Source organism: Phyllostomus discolor, chromosome 14 (assembly GCF_004126475.2).
Source record: "Phyllostomus discolor isolate MPI-MPIP mPhyDis1 chromosome 14, mPhyDis1.pri.v3, whole genome shotgun sequence".
Classification (NCBI taxonomy): domain Eukaryota; kingdom Metazoa; phylum Chordata; class Mammalia; order Chiroptera; family Phyllostomidae; genus Phyllostomus; species Phyllostomus discolor.
This window is the reverse complement of record NC_040916.2, coordinates 25,819,350-25,832,027: the sequence shown is the minus strand read 5'-3', so window position 1 is coordinate 25,832,027 and position 12,678 is coordinate 25,819,350. Positions and strand designations below refer to the sequence as shown.

General features: G+C 66.6%; 1 protein-coding gene across 1 annotated transcript in view; it reads right to left on the bottom strand.

Annotated features, from left to right (window-relative positions):
* Positions 1-1,186: 1,186 nt before the first annotated feature.
* Positions 1,187-12,678, bottom strand: part of LMX1A (LIM homeobox transcription factor 1 alpha) — a 100,590-nt gene continuing 89,098 nt past the window's right edge. The window contains exons 4-8 of the mRNA XM_028530938.2: positions 5,525-5,697; positions 4,095-4,172; positions 2,747-2,813; positions 2,183-2,353; positions 1,187-1,909 (exon numbers count right to left, since the gene is read on the bottom strand). Of these exons, the coding sequence (XP_028386739.1) occupies positions 1,749-1,909; positions 2,183-2,353; positions 2,747-2,813; positions 4,095-4,172; positions 5,525-5,697 (650 nt within the window). The 3' untranslated portion in view covers positions 1,187-1,748. The remainder of the gene's footprint in view (positions 1,910-2,182; positions 2,354-2,746; positions 2,814-4,094; positions 4,173-5,524; positions 5,698-12,678) is intronic.

The window sequence follows — 12,678 nt, the reverse complement described above, 5'->3', positions numbered from 1 at the left end:
CTCACACCGTCCAGTCTCAGCCCCATGTCCCTGTCGACAAAACTCCTGTGTCCCTGGTTCCCGCCCACCGTCCAAGCCGCTGAGTACACGGCAGCTCGTCTGTAAGAGGTTTGTAATTGCGTCTCAGTTTGCCGAGGCCGAGGAGTGGGGCAGCGTCTCTACTCAGGCCACCCCCACAATCCCTGCGACCTTCTCCACGGGGCCTTTCCACGGAGGCCTGCGGGCCCCACGGCGGCTGCCCCGTGTCCGCTCACCAGGGAGGGGGGCTTTCTGGGTGGCTCCCGGAAATTACGAGCTAGAACACCAGTGCCGTCCACACAGACCCTGGCCTGGCAGAGCGCGATGGGGGCAAACCACCGGGGCCAAGGCCGCCGTGACTGGGGACGTCCCCAGGAGCAGGGAGGGGGGCCAGGCCTGCCCCGGGCCTCTCAGAGGGGCCCCAGCTGACCCCCGACCTCCCCATCAGCCCCTTCTGGGTTCTCGGGCTCCGGACACATTAGCGCTCCATCTGGGCACCACGTGGGGACGGGGGCACCTGTCCCCGGCACAGTGGCAGCTGGGCCGTCCTTGCTCATCGGGGAGAAGGGGGCCAGAGGAGGACCCTGGCCCCCACCCGCACCCTGTGTCTCCGTCCCCACACACAGGCCCTCGGGACAGGGGCCCGAGCCCCCTTTACGAAAAGCAAACAGCTCGGACCGCAGGCTTCTGGGCCGTCTCCGTCTCTTTTTGTTTTTCCTTTTTACCAGCATTGGAAACTGTGGAAACCATCCTCAGAGGGCGGGGCACGAGCAGGCAGTGGCCCTCGGCCCCGGTCGGGAACACCGCCACCCCTGGTGTCCCCTCAGCCACCCCTGCTGTCCCCTCAGCCACCCCTCCTGTCCCCTCAGCCACCCCTGCTGTCCCCTCAGCGGCCAGGCTCCGCCACAGGGGCCTCGGGGACGGAAGCCCTCCGGCCGTGTGGCCAGCTCTGCTGGGTGACCAGCCTGGCGGAGTCTGACCACCCCTCGGGTGCCCGTCTCAGCCCCGCTCCCGAGTCCCCCCGGGGCGGACGAGGCCTCGGCGCCCCCTAGTGAGGTAGTGAATACGCGCCGCCTCACCGCCCCTCCCGCACCTGCCCTCGGTGGCACCCCCGGTGGGGCAGCCCCCTGCGCCCTGCCGACGAGTCTCTCCCAACTCAAAATAAAGCTTATAAAAGTAAATCATCTCATTTCATAACTTAAGTGCATCAAGCATTTCCTTAAATAGAGCTCACACGGAAAATAAAGTTACTTTGCTGTACAGTGGCCGTCATCACTAGGGGTAGACTCTGATGATAAAGTCAGAGAGGTCCCGCTCACACGCACATCCGCCTGTCCCGTCTGTCCGTCCGTCCGTCTGTGGGCTGTCCGCACGAAGAGACGTCGGCACCGCTGGACAGGAGCGCCCCCCGCGGGGCGGGGAGGGGTTGGGGGTCTCTAGGGGTCTCGCCTGCGTGACACTGTCTGTGTCAGGCGCCCCCGTCCTCCACGATGCACAGCCTGCACACCTAACGCTACGACTCTTACCAGAAACTTTACACTACGCGATCCGCTACGTAGCCCGTCTTTGGAAATGCCGACCTACCCCAGAGCCTCACGCCACAGCACCCCGACAAGACGCGCCCCCCGCCCCGCCCGCCTCTTCCCGGCCTCCCCCGTCCCAAAGCCAGCCGGCCCCTCCTGTCCGCGGCGCTCCAGTCGGGGCCCGGCCACCGAGCGCTCGGGGAGGGCTCAGGAGGTGAAGTACGAATTCTGCATGGAGTACAGGTGGTCGATGGGGTTCCCCACTCGGGACTGCAGGGGCCCGGCTTCTGAGGTTGCTAGGAAACAGTCGCCCAGGTTACTGAGGGAGGCGTCATCGCTGTCCAGGTCATGGAAAAGGGGCTCGGCACCTGGAACGGAGATGACGCACGGGCGTGAGGGTCTGCGAGCGGGGCGCATGCACCCCAGGGCCGGGGCCTCGGAGGCGTCCAGCGAGGGCGGCCTTCCAGCGGGGGTGGGGGCGCAGGGGGGCGGGCTGCACGCAACAGGCGGCGGGAACACCGTCCCTGCCCGGAGAGAGCGCTGGTGCCCGCAGCGGCTTGCGTCTGCGGCAGTGCCAGCCACGGAGAACCCGACGGAACAGCCGGAGCGGGCGGCAGGCCGCCGAGTCAGCGACGTCTTACCATAGGGGTGCATGTGGTCCCCCGGCATCTGGGGCGGGGTGAGGCCCTGCCGGAAGGGGTCCGCGCCGTAGACGCCCTGCTCGATGGCCAGCAGCTGCTGCGGCGTGGGCAGCGCCGTGTAGGGGTTCATGATGGCCTCCAGCCCCGCGCCCCCGCCGCCGTTGGTCTGAGCTGCGGGACAGAGGAGGCGGCGGTCACTCTCCTGGCGCAAACGGCCCTCCCAGGGACTCTGCCGGCGGGTGGCTGAGTCGGGGCCTGATCCTCCGGCGGCGACCTCGTTCTGACGTCAGTCAGTGTGCTCGGCTCTCCTCCTCCGAGCTGCCTGGAGGACTCCTGCCCCTCTCCCCGCCCGGGACCTCGGTCTGCCTGTCAGAGCTTGTCACACCCCCTCAGCAGGTGCCGGCAGCCGAGTCACAGCGCCCGGGGCTCAGACCCCTCCAGGATGATCCCACCCGAGGCTCAGACCTGGACAATCCCACCCGGGGGTCGTCCTCAGAGCTGGGCAGCGGAGGCTGTGGCCGGGGAGGCCGGCCCCGGGAGGGCGGCAGGAGGGGCTGTACTCACCAGAGCTCAGCCTCTGGCTGGTCTGCTGGTCCTGCTGCTGCTGCTGCCGCCGCGCCAGCTTCTTCATCTGGCGGTGGGGGAGGGGGGGACCACAGGTTAGACGGGGGGCCCACCGGGGCTCGGGCCCCGCAGGCAAGCAGAGGGGCCGGGTCTCCAGCAGTGACCCCCGAGGGAGCCACACCCGGGGTTCCATACGCCACGCCTCTGCCATCGCCGTGGACGGACCGCCGGCTGGGCGGCAACCATACCCCGCAGGAGCGGGGTGTCCCCTGTGCGGGCACAGGTTGTTGCTTGTGATGTGACAGTTTCACGGGAGGCAGGAGCATGGGGAGGGAGCCGGCAGCTGGGCACGGGGCTGCCTGCCAGCCGGGTATGACCGGGGGCAAAGCCAGGGGCTGTGCCCACGTCACCCCCCCCAACTTGTTGGCCCCTGTGTCCGGGGACCCGCCGGGACAGTCAGGCCTCTGGGCTCGGAGCTTGTCTCCCAAAGGCCCCATGAGCACCACGTACTTCCTGGGAGGGGCCTTGTAACCCAGAGGTTTTCAAACTGGGTTCCTCAGATGCTGGGGTGCCACGAGGTGTCCGCACACACGCTGAGGGTGTGGGACGCACCAGGTTAAAGAAACGCTTTCCTGCGAGGTTCCTCGGGGCTCTGAAAATGCCCCAGGGGCCGCAGCTCCCCTGCCCCGACCTCCTGACCCACGAAATCCTTTCTCGGGAGGGACCTCGGAAGACACGCCGATGGCCGTGTTCTGAGGCCTTCAGTCAGGGACACACTCCCTGAAACAGGCGTGACGAAGTCAGGAGCCGGTCCCTTGTCGCCCGCCGAGGGTCGGGCTCTGAGCAGCGGGTCACAGGACACGTGCGGGGTGAGGTCTGAGGTCAGGCCCGCGCAGGGGACGGCAGGTGACAATGCGGAGGGAGGACTGGCCCTCCGCCAGGGGGGTGGGGAGATGTGGCCCTGGGGGAGGCGTGCACGGGGCCACGGTGCTGTCACAGGACCGTCACGTGTGTTTGGAACTTTAAAAGAACTTTGGGATCCGGGTTAAACTACTGTGACGTGAAGACCCTGCTTTCACCAGGAGGCCCAGAAAGCGCACTGACTCTCCACGGGGCTGGCCAGGTTCACGGTCACGGCCACCGGGGAAATAGAAGCCGTTTCACCAAAGCCACGGGGCGCTGTGCGGAGGGGGCCGCTGGTGACAGGATTTCTGCCTCGGGAGAACTCTCCGTCGTGGGAGCTCCGGTCAGAGGGCCCGTCAGCGCATCCCCCCACCCCCCCGTCACGTTTCGGGGACCCGGCCACCCCAGCAGGGATGGGGACGGGAGTGAGCAGCGGCGGCCCTACCTTTGCACGCTGGTTCTGGAACCACACCTGGACCACTCGGACGCTCAGCCCCGTCTCCGCAGCCAGCGTCTCCCTCACCTTGAAAGACACGGACGTATCAGAAGCGGTGGTGTCTGGGAGTCCGGGCAGAGCCCTCCATCCCCAGAGCACGGGATGCCCACAGGCGGCTGCTGGGGTCCCACGCGCAGGAAGACCCCATCAACAGAACGTCACCAGTCAGTGGGGAGAGGGCCCCCCTCCGCCAGGCAAACAGACCGGGGCCAGCTGCCTCATCCGACCCGGGCTCCGGGAGGTGGGCGGCGCCCCTCGCTCCGGCAGTCAGGCCACTGCTCTGGCCGCGGCTCCCAGATGTCGGCAAACCCACTGTGCGCTAGCTGAGTGCCGTGGGTGTGCGTGAACCCCTTCGGGGGAAGTCGGGGTGAAGGTTAGCAAGCAAAGCCACAGGGGGTCCCCCACGGCCCCTTCTCCTGGTTGCTTCATCGACCTCGACTGGGGGCCCCCGAGGAAGACATGCGTTCAAACACTCACCCTCCCTGCCGACACGTGGCGAGCCGGCGACAAACGGCAGGTTCTTAACGAACAGACGCGGCCGCCTGGGGCCGAGGCTGCGGACGGTCGCCCCACACCCGTCCTCCCCCTCCCCCACCAGCCATCGAATCCCCAGCTTCCAAGGGGCAGGTGGTCACCCAGGCAGACCCCCTTCCCGACCCTGCAGGAGGCGCAGTCGTGGGAATAAAGTTTGGCCAAAACGTACGAGTGGAAGGGATGCAAAGAATCCTGGGTTGGCCCCTAAAGAGGCAGCCGCTGCCTACTCTTCCCCCTTCTCCCCCTTGGTGGCTGCAAGCAGTAGTGACGACGCCGCCACCCCGGGCCCACGCGGTGGCCGACAGAGGGACCCGGCCGTCCAGAGCTGTCACCTCTGGACCGGGACGTACCAGAGGAATAAACCCCCTGCATCAACCACCGTGTTTTTCCCCATGAGCATCCACAGGAGCCCGGTCTGTGGCAGCCCACATGGGGAAGAACCCATAGCCGTGGCCCCTGCTGAGGTCACCTCCCCAAGAGGGACAAACGGGGCCCAAAAGGAGCGCACAGCACAAGCCACCGCCGAGTGACTCCCTGTCACCCCACCACAGCCCACCCCAGTGGCCCGGCTACTGCCCCCACTGCCCTCCAGAAGTGACGGTGTGAGGAGCACGCGGCCAAAGGGGCGGGGACACCCACACAAGGCTCAGGGAGGGGAGGGTCTGCTGCAGCCCTGGCCGTGGCCTCCGGCCCCCGGACTGTCCCACCAGGCCCAGGGCCGCCCGCACACAACGAGCGGCCTCCCAGCACCCGGACCCCTGGGGCGTGGACCCCGCGGGAGCTGGGTGACCCCGCGGAAGGGGCCTGGGCCCTCCCCTCCTCCTCCTTCTCCCCCCGGCCCCCACCTTTCTGCAGGGCTTGGACGACACCTCGAACGAGGCCTTGAAGGCTCTCCTCTGCTGGGTGGTCAGGATGGTCCGGGGGCGCTTGGGGCGCTTGTGGTCCTTGCCGTCCTCCGCGCCGCCCTTCGCGGCCCCGTGGGCTGACTTGCAGAGGCTCTCGTCGTCGTCGCTTTTGCCTGGAAGAAGCAGAGACCACGGTGTCGCGTCCCCGGCCACTGCTGGGCGCCCAGGGGCCACGGGAGCGGCGAGCGGCTGCCTCGTTGTATCGACGAGGATGCATGCGGCTGCTGGTGTCTGGGAGCACGGGACACCCGGTCTGAGCGTGAAGGGACCCTAACCTGTGAGTCCCTGAGGGCGTGACCCTCTCGGGGCGACGGAGGCGCACACAGGCCTCCTTGCAGCCCTGCCCTTGTCACACGCACAGCCCAGGTAAGTCCATGCCCAGCCTCAGTTTCCTCGTCTGCACGCCGGGGACAGTCACCACCGCGTGCAACAAACCACTGCGTGCGGAGAGCTGGGCTGCGTGTCCTGGTGCACGGGAGGCCCCGCTGGCGGCGGCTGTGGGGAGGGTGCTTTCCTGCCTCCCCCTCCCCCGCCCCACGCACCAGTGAAAAACCCAGCAGGTCAGAGAAGATCCTGGTGACGAGGCCAACAGCTGCCACACCTCGGGAGGAGAGCATTTCAGGATCATTCTGGAAGGGCCTTTTCAGAACGGCAAGGAAAACAACAAGCCCCAGAAACTGCAGGGGCGTGAGAGGACCCGCGAGAGGAGAGACCGCAGATGCCACCGGCTCACAGGCACGCCCTTTCTGCGCCCGCGGCCCGCTCACTGCCCGTGGAGCCCCGAGCCCTGTCCTCGGTGCGGGCGACGGTTCTCTCCACTGGTGGGCTCCTCGGGGCCCGAAGCACGCTCCCGGGGTACCAGGGGCGCCTTCGGTGACAGGTCCCAGGCGACGGGGCTGACACTGCCCCCAACGACCCTGCTAGGCAGGGGCTACAAGGGGCTGCCTGTGGGACAGCCGGGGGGCGGGGTCCAAAGTACAGAGTGGGCTTCACGTGCAGCTGTCTGCGCTCAGAAACCTCACGCCACGTCCCAGCCTCGGCCGCAGCACCCACGGCACCTGCCAGCGACCCACAGTCGGCCGCGGCTCCCGGTCCCGCCTCCGGTGGCCTCACGCCAGCGCGCCCGGGGCACCGGCGAGGCACCAGACACGGGGCACCCGGACGGGAAGGGACGTGGCGTGGCGTCTGCAGCCTCGGGCTTTGCAGCCCCGTGGACTCGGCTTCGCTTCCGGGAACCACCCGTGATCCCGCGTGGCTGTGGACGAATTCCCAAGACCCCGCGTGCTCCCGGGGGGAGTGACGGTGTGGCTGGAATTCATAGGATGACATGTGTGAGGCTCTGGCGCCGTGGGAACGTGGGAGGTGCTTCGTCAACCGCCACCACCCTCACCGTCGCCACGGTCACTTCCCCATCAGAGAAGGAAGGGAGTTCTCCCGCCCCGGGACACCCGTTCTGTTCATCACGGCGGCCCGTGCCTGAGTTCGGACTTTTCTCTCCGGGATGGACATGGCCCTGGGCCACGCTGGGCCACGCTGGGGGCTGCTCTGCAGGATGGGAGTGTGGGGGCGGGCTCGTGAGAAGGAAGAGGAAGAGAGACGGCGGGGGGGGGGGGGGTCGGGGATGCCTCCAGGAGGGGGATGCCACGGCCGAGTCTGCTCGGAGCCCAGGGGCAGGGTGGCCGAGCCCCTGCCCTCAGCTTGCCTGGGAGAGACGCTCTCTCCCCGAGAGGGAACTTGGGTGGGGCCCCCCGTCTTGGGCTGGCCCTTGGTGTGCGTTTTTGAGGTGCAGAGGGGCCACAGGTGGCTGTTGCTGCATTCTCTCACCTGCCCTACGAAGGGAGAGGTGACGACATTTGTGCTCAGGGTGGGTGGGGGAGGGGCAGGAGGAGGGGCGTTACCCTAGACCCCTGCTGACCCCTGCTGACCCCTGCTGACCCCTGGTCCCTTCTCCGGGCAGCACCGCTCATCACGGACACACACAGAGGGTCAATGGCCTTCACCCCCGAAGTCTGTAACACATGGGACAGAAGACGCCTCCGGCCCCGCAGCCCCCTCTGTGCGATGCCGGGGGTCCTGGCCGACCTGAGTGAGCGAGAGGCTGGCGGTGGCCGGACCCAGCTGCCGAGGGGAAGGCAGGCCACCGGTTGCTGCCACCTGGGGTCTGTCCACTGTGCCGGACACGTCACGGGCACAGCGGCGGCCTCGGACCGCCCCGGGAATTCCCAGGCTGTGTGGGATGTCCCCCAGACCCTGGCCCACTCCACGTCGGACTCTGACGCCCACCCCCCAGGAAAAGGGCCAGCGTCTAAGAGACACACAGACTCCTCCGCCCACTACGAGGGAGCCCGCAGGGACCCAGAGATTCCCCAGGAACCGGCAGGAGGCCGGGCGGGGAGAGGAAGGGGAGCCTTCCAAGGGTGGGGACGGGCGGGGCGGCAGGGGCGGCCCCTCTCCCCTCTCGGGGGGGCAGCAGCCCGGCAACCCCTCGTAGTTTACGCCGACACCCTCAGCAGAGATGAAGGCTCCTCTGGCGTCTCCCGTGCAAACGGCGGCATCCCTGGAGGCCATCTGGGCACAAGCACAGCCTCCCCTGAGGACTCCCCGTGGGGACCTGCAGGGATACCCGCCGGCTGGAAGGGAGTGACTCTGCTCAGCACAGACCGGGAAAGGCGGCTCCCGGGGCTCTTCTTCCCCCCTTTTGTGCAAAAAAAAAAAAGTCTGGATCGGCTCAGGGCTGTTGCTCCCCCCCACCCCCCCCCCGGCCTGGGCCTCCCGCCCGCTCTCAACGGCAACAGGCGCAGATGAAAGGCCCGGACATGGTTTACGGCCCGGAGGGGGAGCCGAGCTACCTGTGGGGCCTCGAAGATTCATGTCAGGTGGCTGGACGGGTCCCAGCGGCCCGTAAACAGCGCCGGCGAGATCTGAGGGCAGCGCGGGCGAGGGAGGGGCCGCAGCAGGCCTCCCACGCTCTCTGGGGCGCAGCCCGGGACGTCCTCCGGGCCGGGGGAGGAGAGGAAGGGGCCCGGGCTCCTGCGGGGGCTGGGGGGACGCTCGGAGATGGGGCGTGGAGGCGGCTGCTCCGGTCCCTGCCCTGCACCAGGGCGCGGAGCCTGCTCTCCCAGCCACGGCGGGCAGCCCCGTGGCGAGGCCGCGTCCCCAGCCCTGAGGGCAGTGAGGGAGGGGCCACAGGAAGCCGAGTCCCGCCGGGCTAAAACGGCCGGACACACAGACCCCCTCCGGGGGTCTCCCCCGGACCCCAACCAGGTCCCTCCGACGTGACCGGGACGTGCTCACTTTGCCACCTGCTCACTGGGCCAGTGCTGGGGGCTCACGGGTCAGTCGGCACAAGGACAGGCTGGGACAGGGGGATGGGGACGTGTCCACCGCTGCCCTCACAGAGCCCCAGCTCCTAGAGGGCCGGGCAGGGCACTGGGGAGGGGGACACGGGGCAGGTGTCCCTAGATTTAAAAATGAAGGACACAGCTCTGGCTGCTGTGGCGCAGTGGATGGAGCACACCCGCCTGAGAAGCAAAGGGCTGCAAGTTCGATTCCCAGTCAGGGCACAGGCCTGGGTTGCGGGCCAGGTCCCCAGTAGGGGGCGCGTGAGAGGCAACCACACACTGATGTTTCTCTCTCTTTCTCCCCCGATTCCACTCTCTCTAAAAATAAATAAAGTCTTTTTAAAAAATGAACGACAAAGGAGGAGCCCCGTTTCCAGGTAGAAAGGGGGGGAACTTTGTGTGAGGACGAAAGAGCTTCCAAGGACACGGGAGCAGTCTGCTCGTCCACAAGGCGGCAGGAACATCCCCACGCCCACCTGACCCTAGACACGGCACCGTTCCACAGGGGCCCTGTTCCCATGGCGACACGATGAGGCAGGAAATGGGTCGCCAGCCTTTTTTCACAGATGAGTAAACTGAGGCTCAGGGACGGGGTGACCTCTTGCCCCAGGGCACAAAACTGGGAGCCCTGTCTCCCCCCCCGCCCCGCCTACCTGCCCTGCCTTGCCCCATGGGGTTGTGGTAAAGATCCAGAATTTCAGGGGCAGCCCGATGGGGGGCAGGGTCACCCTTATTAAAGTCTCCAGCCCCTGAGCTCACGGAGACCACGGTGCACTCCACAGTCAGGCCCCAGGGTCTGTCCCGAGGAAGACCCCTCTGTTCAGCCACAACCACCGTGCCCGGGGGGGTCAGTGCCCGGCTGGGGGAGGGGCGGTGGGTCAGAGCCAGGGCGTGCCGGCTCAGTGGTCCAGGCAGCCCCCGGGGACCTGGGCTCCACTCGGGAGTGCCGGCCGCCCACCTGCTGCGGCTGGGACACGAGTCTGTCCCCGGCGTGGCTGCTGCTCAGGAGAGGAGCTCGTGCTAGGGAGGTTGGCGGCAGGGAACCGGGTGGTGTCGGTGGAAGGGCTGTAGGCTTACATGACACTCGGGACTTTTCCCGTGCAAACGGGCTGTATGCTAGCGTACACATGCATGCACAATGTATGCTCATACATGTGCACACGCATGCACACCCATGCAGTTGCACACACGCACATGCCCTCTGCATCTTTTCCTCCCTGAGTTTTCCTGTCACTTCCTCCTTCCCCATTTCAAAGGCAACACAGCCACGTGCAGCTCAGACTGACAAGCACGGTGCAAACGCCGACAGTCCCAGGCACAGGCGTGTCGCGGGCTGGAAACGCCGTCACCGGGATGTCAGAAAACCCGTGCGTGCACGCCAACATCACCGCATCCAAATCGAGCATGGATAAATGCCCCCCAAAACCCGTAACTGGCACCGTTCCGGTCTGGCCCCCCTCTGAGCGGGACCCCGGGGCACGCATAGCAAGCCGAATCCGAGGTTTGGGGCTCGGCGCTCTGTCTCACCGAAAGCCCACCCCAGCCGCCCGGCGGGTCCCCCGGCGTGGGGGGTGCTGCCCACGGCCACACACCGTCTCCGGTTCACATCACTGAGGTCTGAGGGGGCTCGCCCCCACCACTGACCCCAGGGGATCAAACTCGGGGTCTCCTCGGAAGAGACCAGTTTCCCTACACTCATCACGCATTCAGGGGGATAAAACTACTTGAGGAAATGAAATTGTTTCTAGGCAGGGATGGGGGCCCAGAGTTCGTTACTTCACCGCGTTGCAAAAAGACGCAGATAGCACTCCTGCAGCTGACTCGGAGTGGGGGGTGGGGGGGGGGGGTGGCAGACACACTACACGTTCTCACTGCAGAAGGGACGCCTCCCTGGACAAGTTCATGTCGCAGAGCCGTGGCCTGGACAGAGGGCCAGGGCTGACCAGACCGCCCGCGCCCCAGGTGGAGATGCCCCGCAGGGCCCTGCCAGTGCGCGTGGGCGAGCTGAGGCCGACACCCAGCCCGGTCTTCGCCTTGGCACTTGGGTCCGCTCCACAAACCACGGCCGGGCCCCACGGAGCCGGGGAAACTGAGAGCGGACACCCACCCCCCTTTGCCCTCACCACGGTCACCAGCTGTGTGACCTCAGGCAGATGGCCTGCCCTCTCGGTGCTCTGCTCCCGGGTGATGACCCAGGGGTAGAAAGACCTGCCAAGCGCCCCTGACGGCGTTGCTGGCACTCGGTCGTGGGAGGAGGTAGAAGCACTTTGGAAAACATTGTGAAGCACCGCTGAAATGTAAGCTATTCTGAACGTTTTTATTGCGCCTCCTATAAATGCTGTTCTCGGAAGCCAAGACCACAGGCATCGCGATCATGGGGCGTCGGGAGCTGAGGCTCGAGAACAAGCGGCAAGTCACCCAGGGGCCGGGGCCGGAGGCCGAGGGCCCGCCCCTCCCGGTGCTTCCAAGGCAGCGGGTGTGGGGCGGACCTGGGGCGTCCTCTCCCTGACGGTGCCCCGGGGAGGCCGACACCACCGGTCGGGGACCACACTCTGAGAGCCAACCAGACGCCTCCCACTGGTCAAACCCACTTTTCTTTGGGGAAAACTGACCGAGTAAGAACCGACTGGATCGTTTCAGAACGTCCTCAGTGCAAAGCGATCAGCAGAGACAGAACGCCCAGTGACCACAACAAGGAAACCTGTGGCTCAGGACGCCGCTTCAGATGCAGACGCTAGGAAGGCGGCCTTGGAGGGTGGCAGGAGAAGGTGACCTTGGAAGTCAAGGGCAGAGCTCAGGGCGGACCGTCCCCGCAGGGTGGCAGGAGCATGCTGGGTGTGCCCGGCCCTGAGGAACGGTGAAGGGGAGAGACACGGTGGACAGGGAGGAGGCAGGGGCCAGGTCGTGTCAGGACACACGAGCCGCGGCTGGGGCCCCGGGTCTGCTCCTGGGAAGCCAAAGCCGGTCAGCAGCAGAGACTGGACCAGAACCCTGTCCCTGTCCCTTCCCCCCAAGGTCAGGGCTTCCCTTTACACTTTGCTCCCCGGCGAACCTCGGCCACGATGCCTGCTCGCTCCCCAGTTCAGAAGGCCCCCAGCGTCTCCAAACAAATGCTGGTTTTTAAATTATCCACCCACCACTTCAGATGCCTCTGTTTTCTTCCTCGCCAGGTCCTGGGCGGCCTAGCTCATGCGTCATTCCTTGGGCTCAGATTCCATCTGTGTGTCCCCTGTGTCCCCTGTGTCCCCGGGGGGCTGCACGTGTCCAGGGTCAGCCAGGGGGAGGCGTTCACAAGGAAGTCCAAGGAATGGGAGGAACCAAGGCATTTCCGAGACCTCCCCCGGCCTTGGGTGGTCCCTGTGGCCGTGGCTGCTACCCCCCTGGGTCTCCAAGTCACACCCCGAAAGCCCACTGACGTTTCAGCCCCCCCTGTGGTGTCCCCAAAGGTGACGCCGCCTGTCAGGCTGCAGTCTCCTCTTGCAAAGCTGGGCCGGGTCTCTGCGTCCGATCCGTTTGCGTCTCAACGACCTCGTCGGCCATGTAACCGGCTCTCGGTATCAGACCCTCGCTGTTCAACAGCTAGCGGTCGGTTCTGCCTCCTGGGTGGCCTCTGGCCGGCACAGCACTCGAGGCCGACAAGGGACGTCACAGGTGGGGCGACGTCCCTTCCCGCACCGGGGAAGCCCCCGGACGCCCCATCTCCCCAGCCGTGCGGAAGCCTGGGTCAGCTGCCGGCCCGTCTTGCGTCCTCTC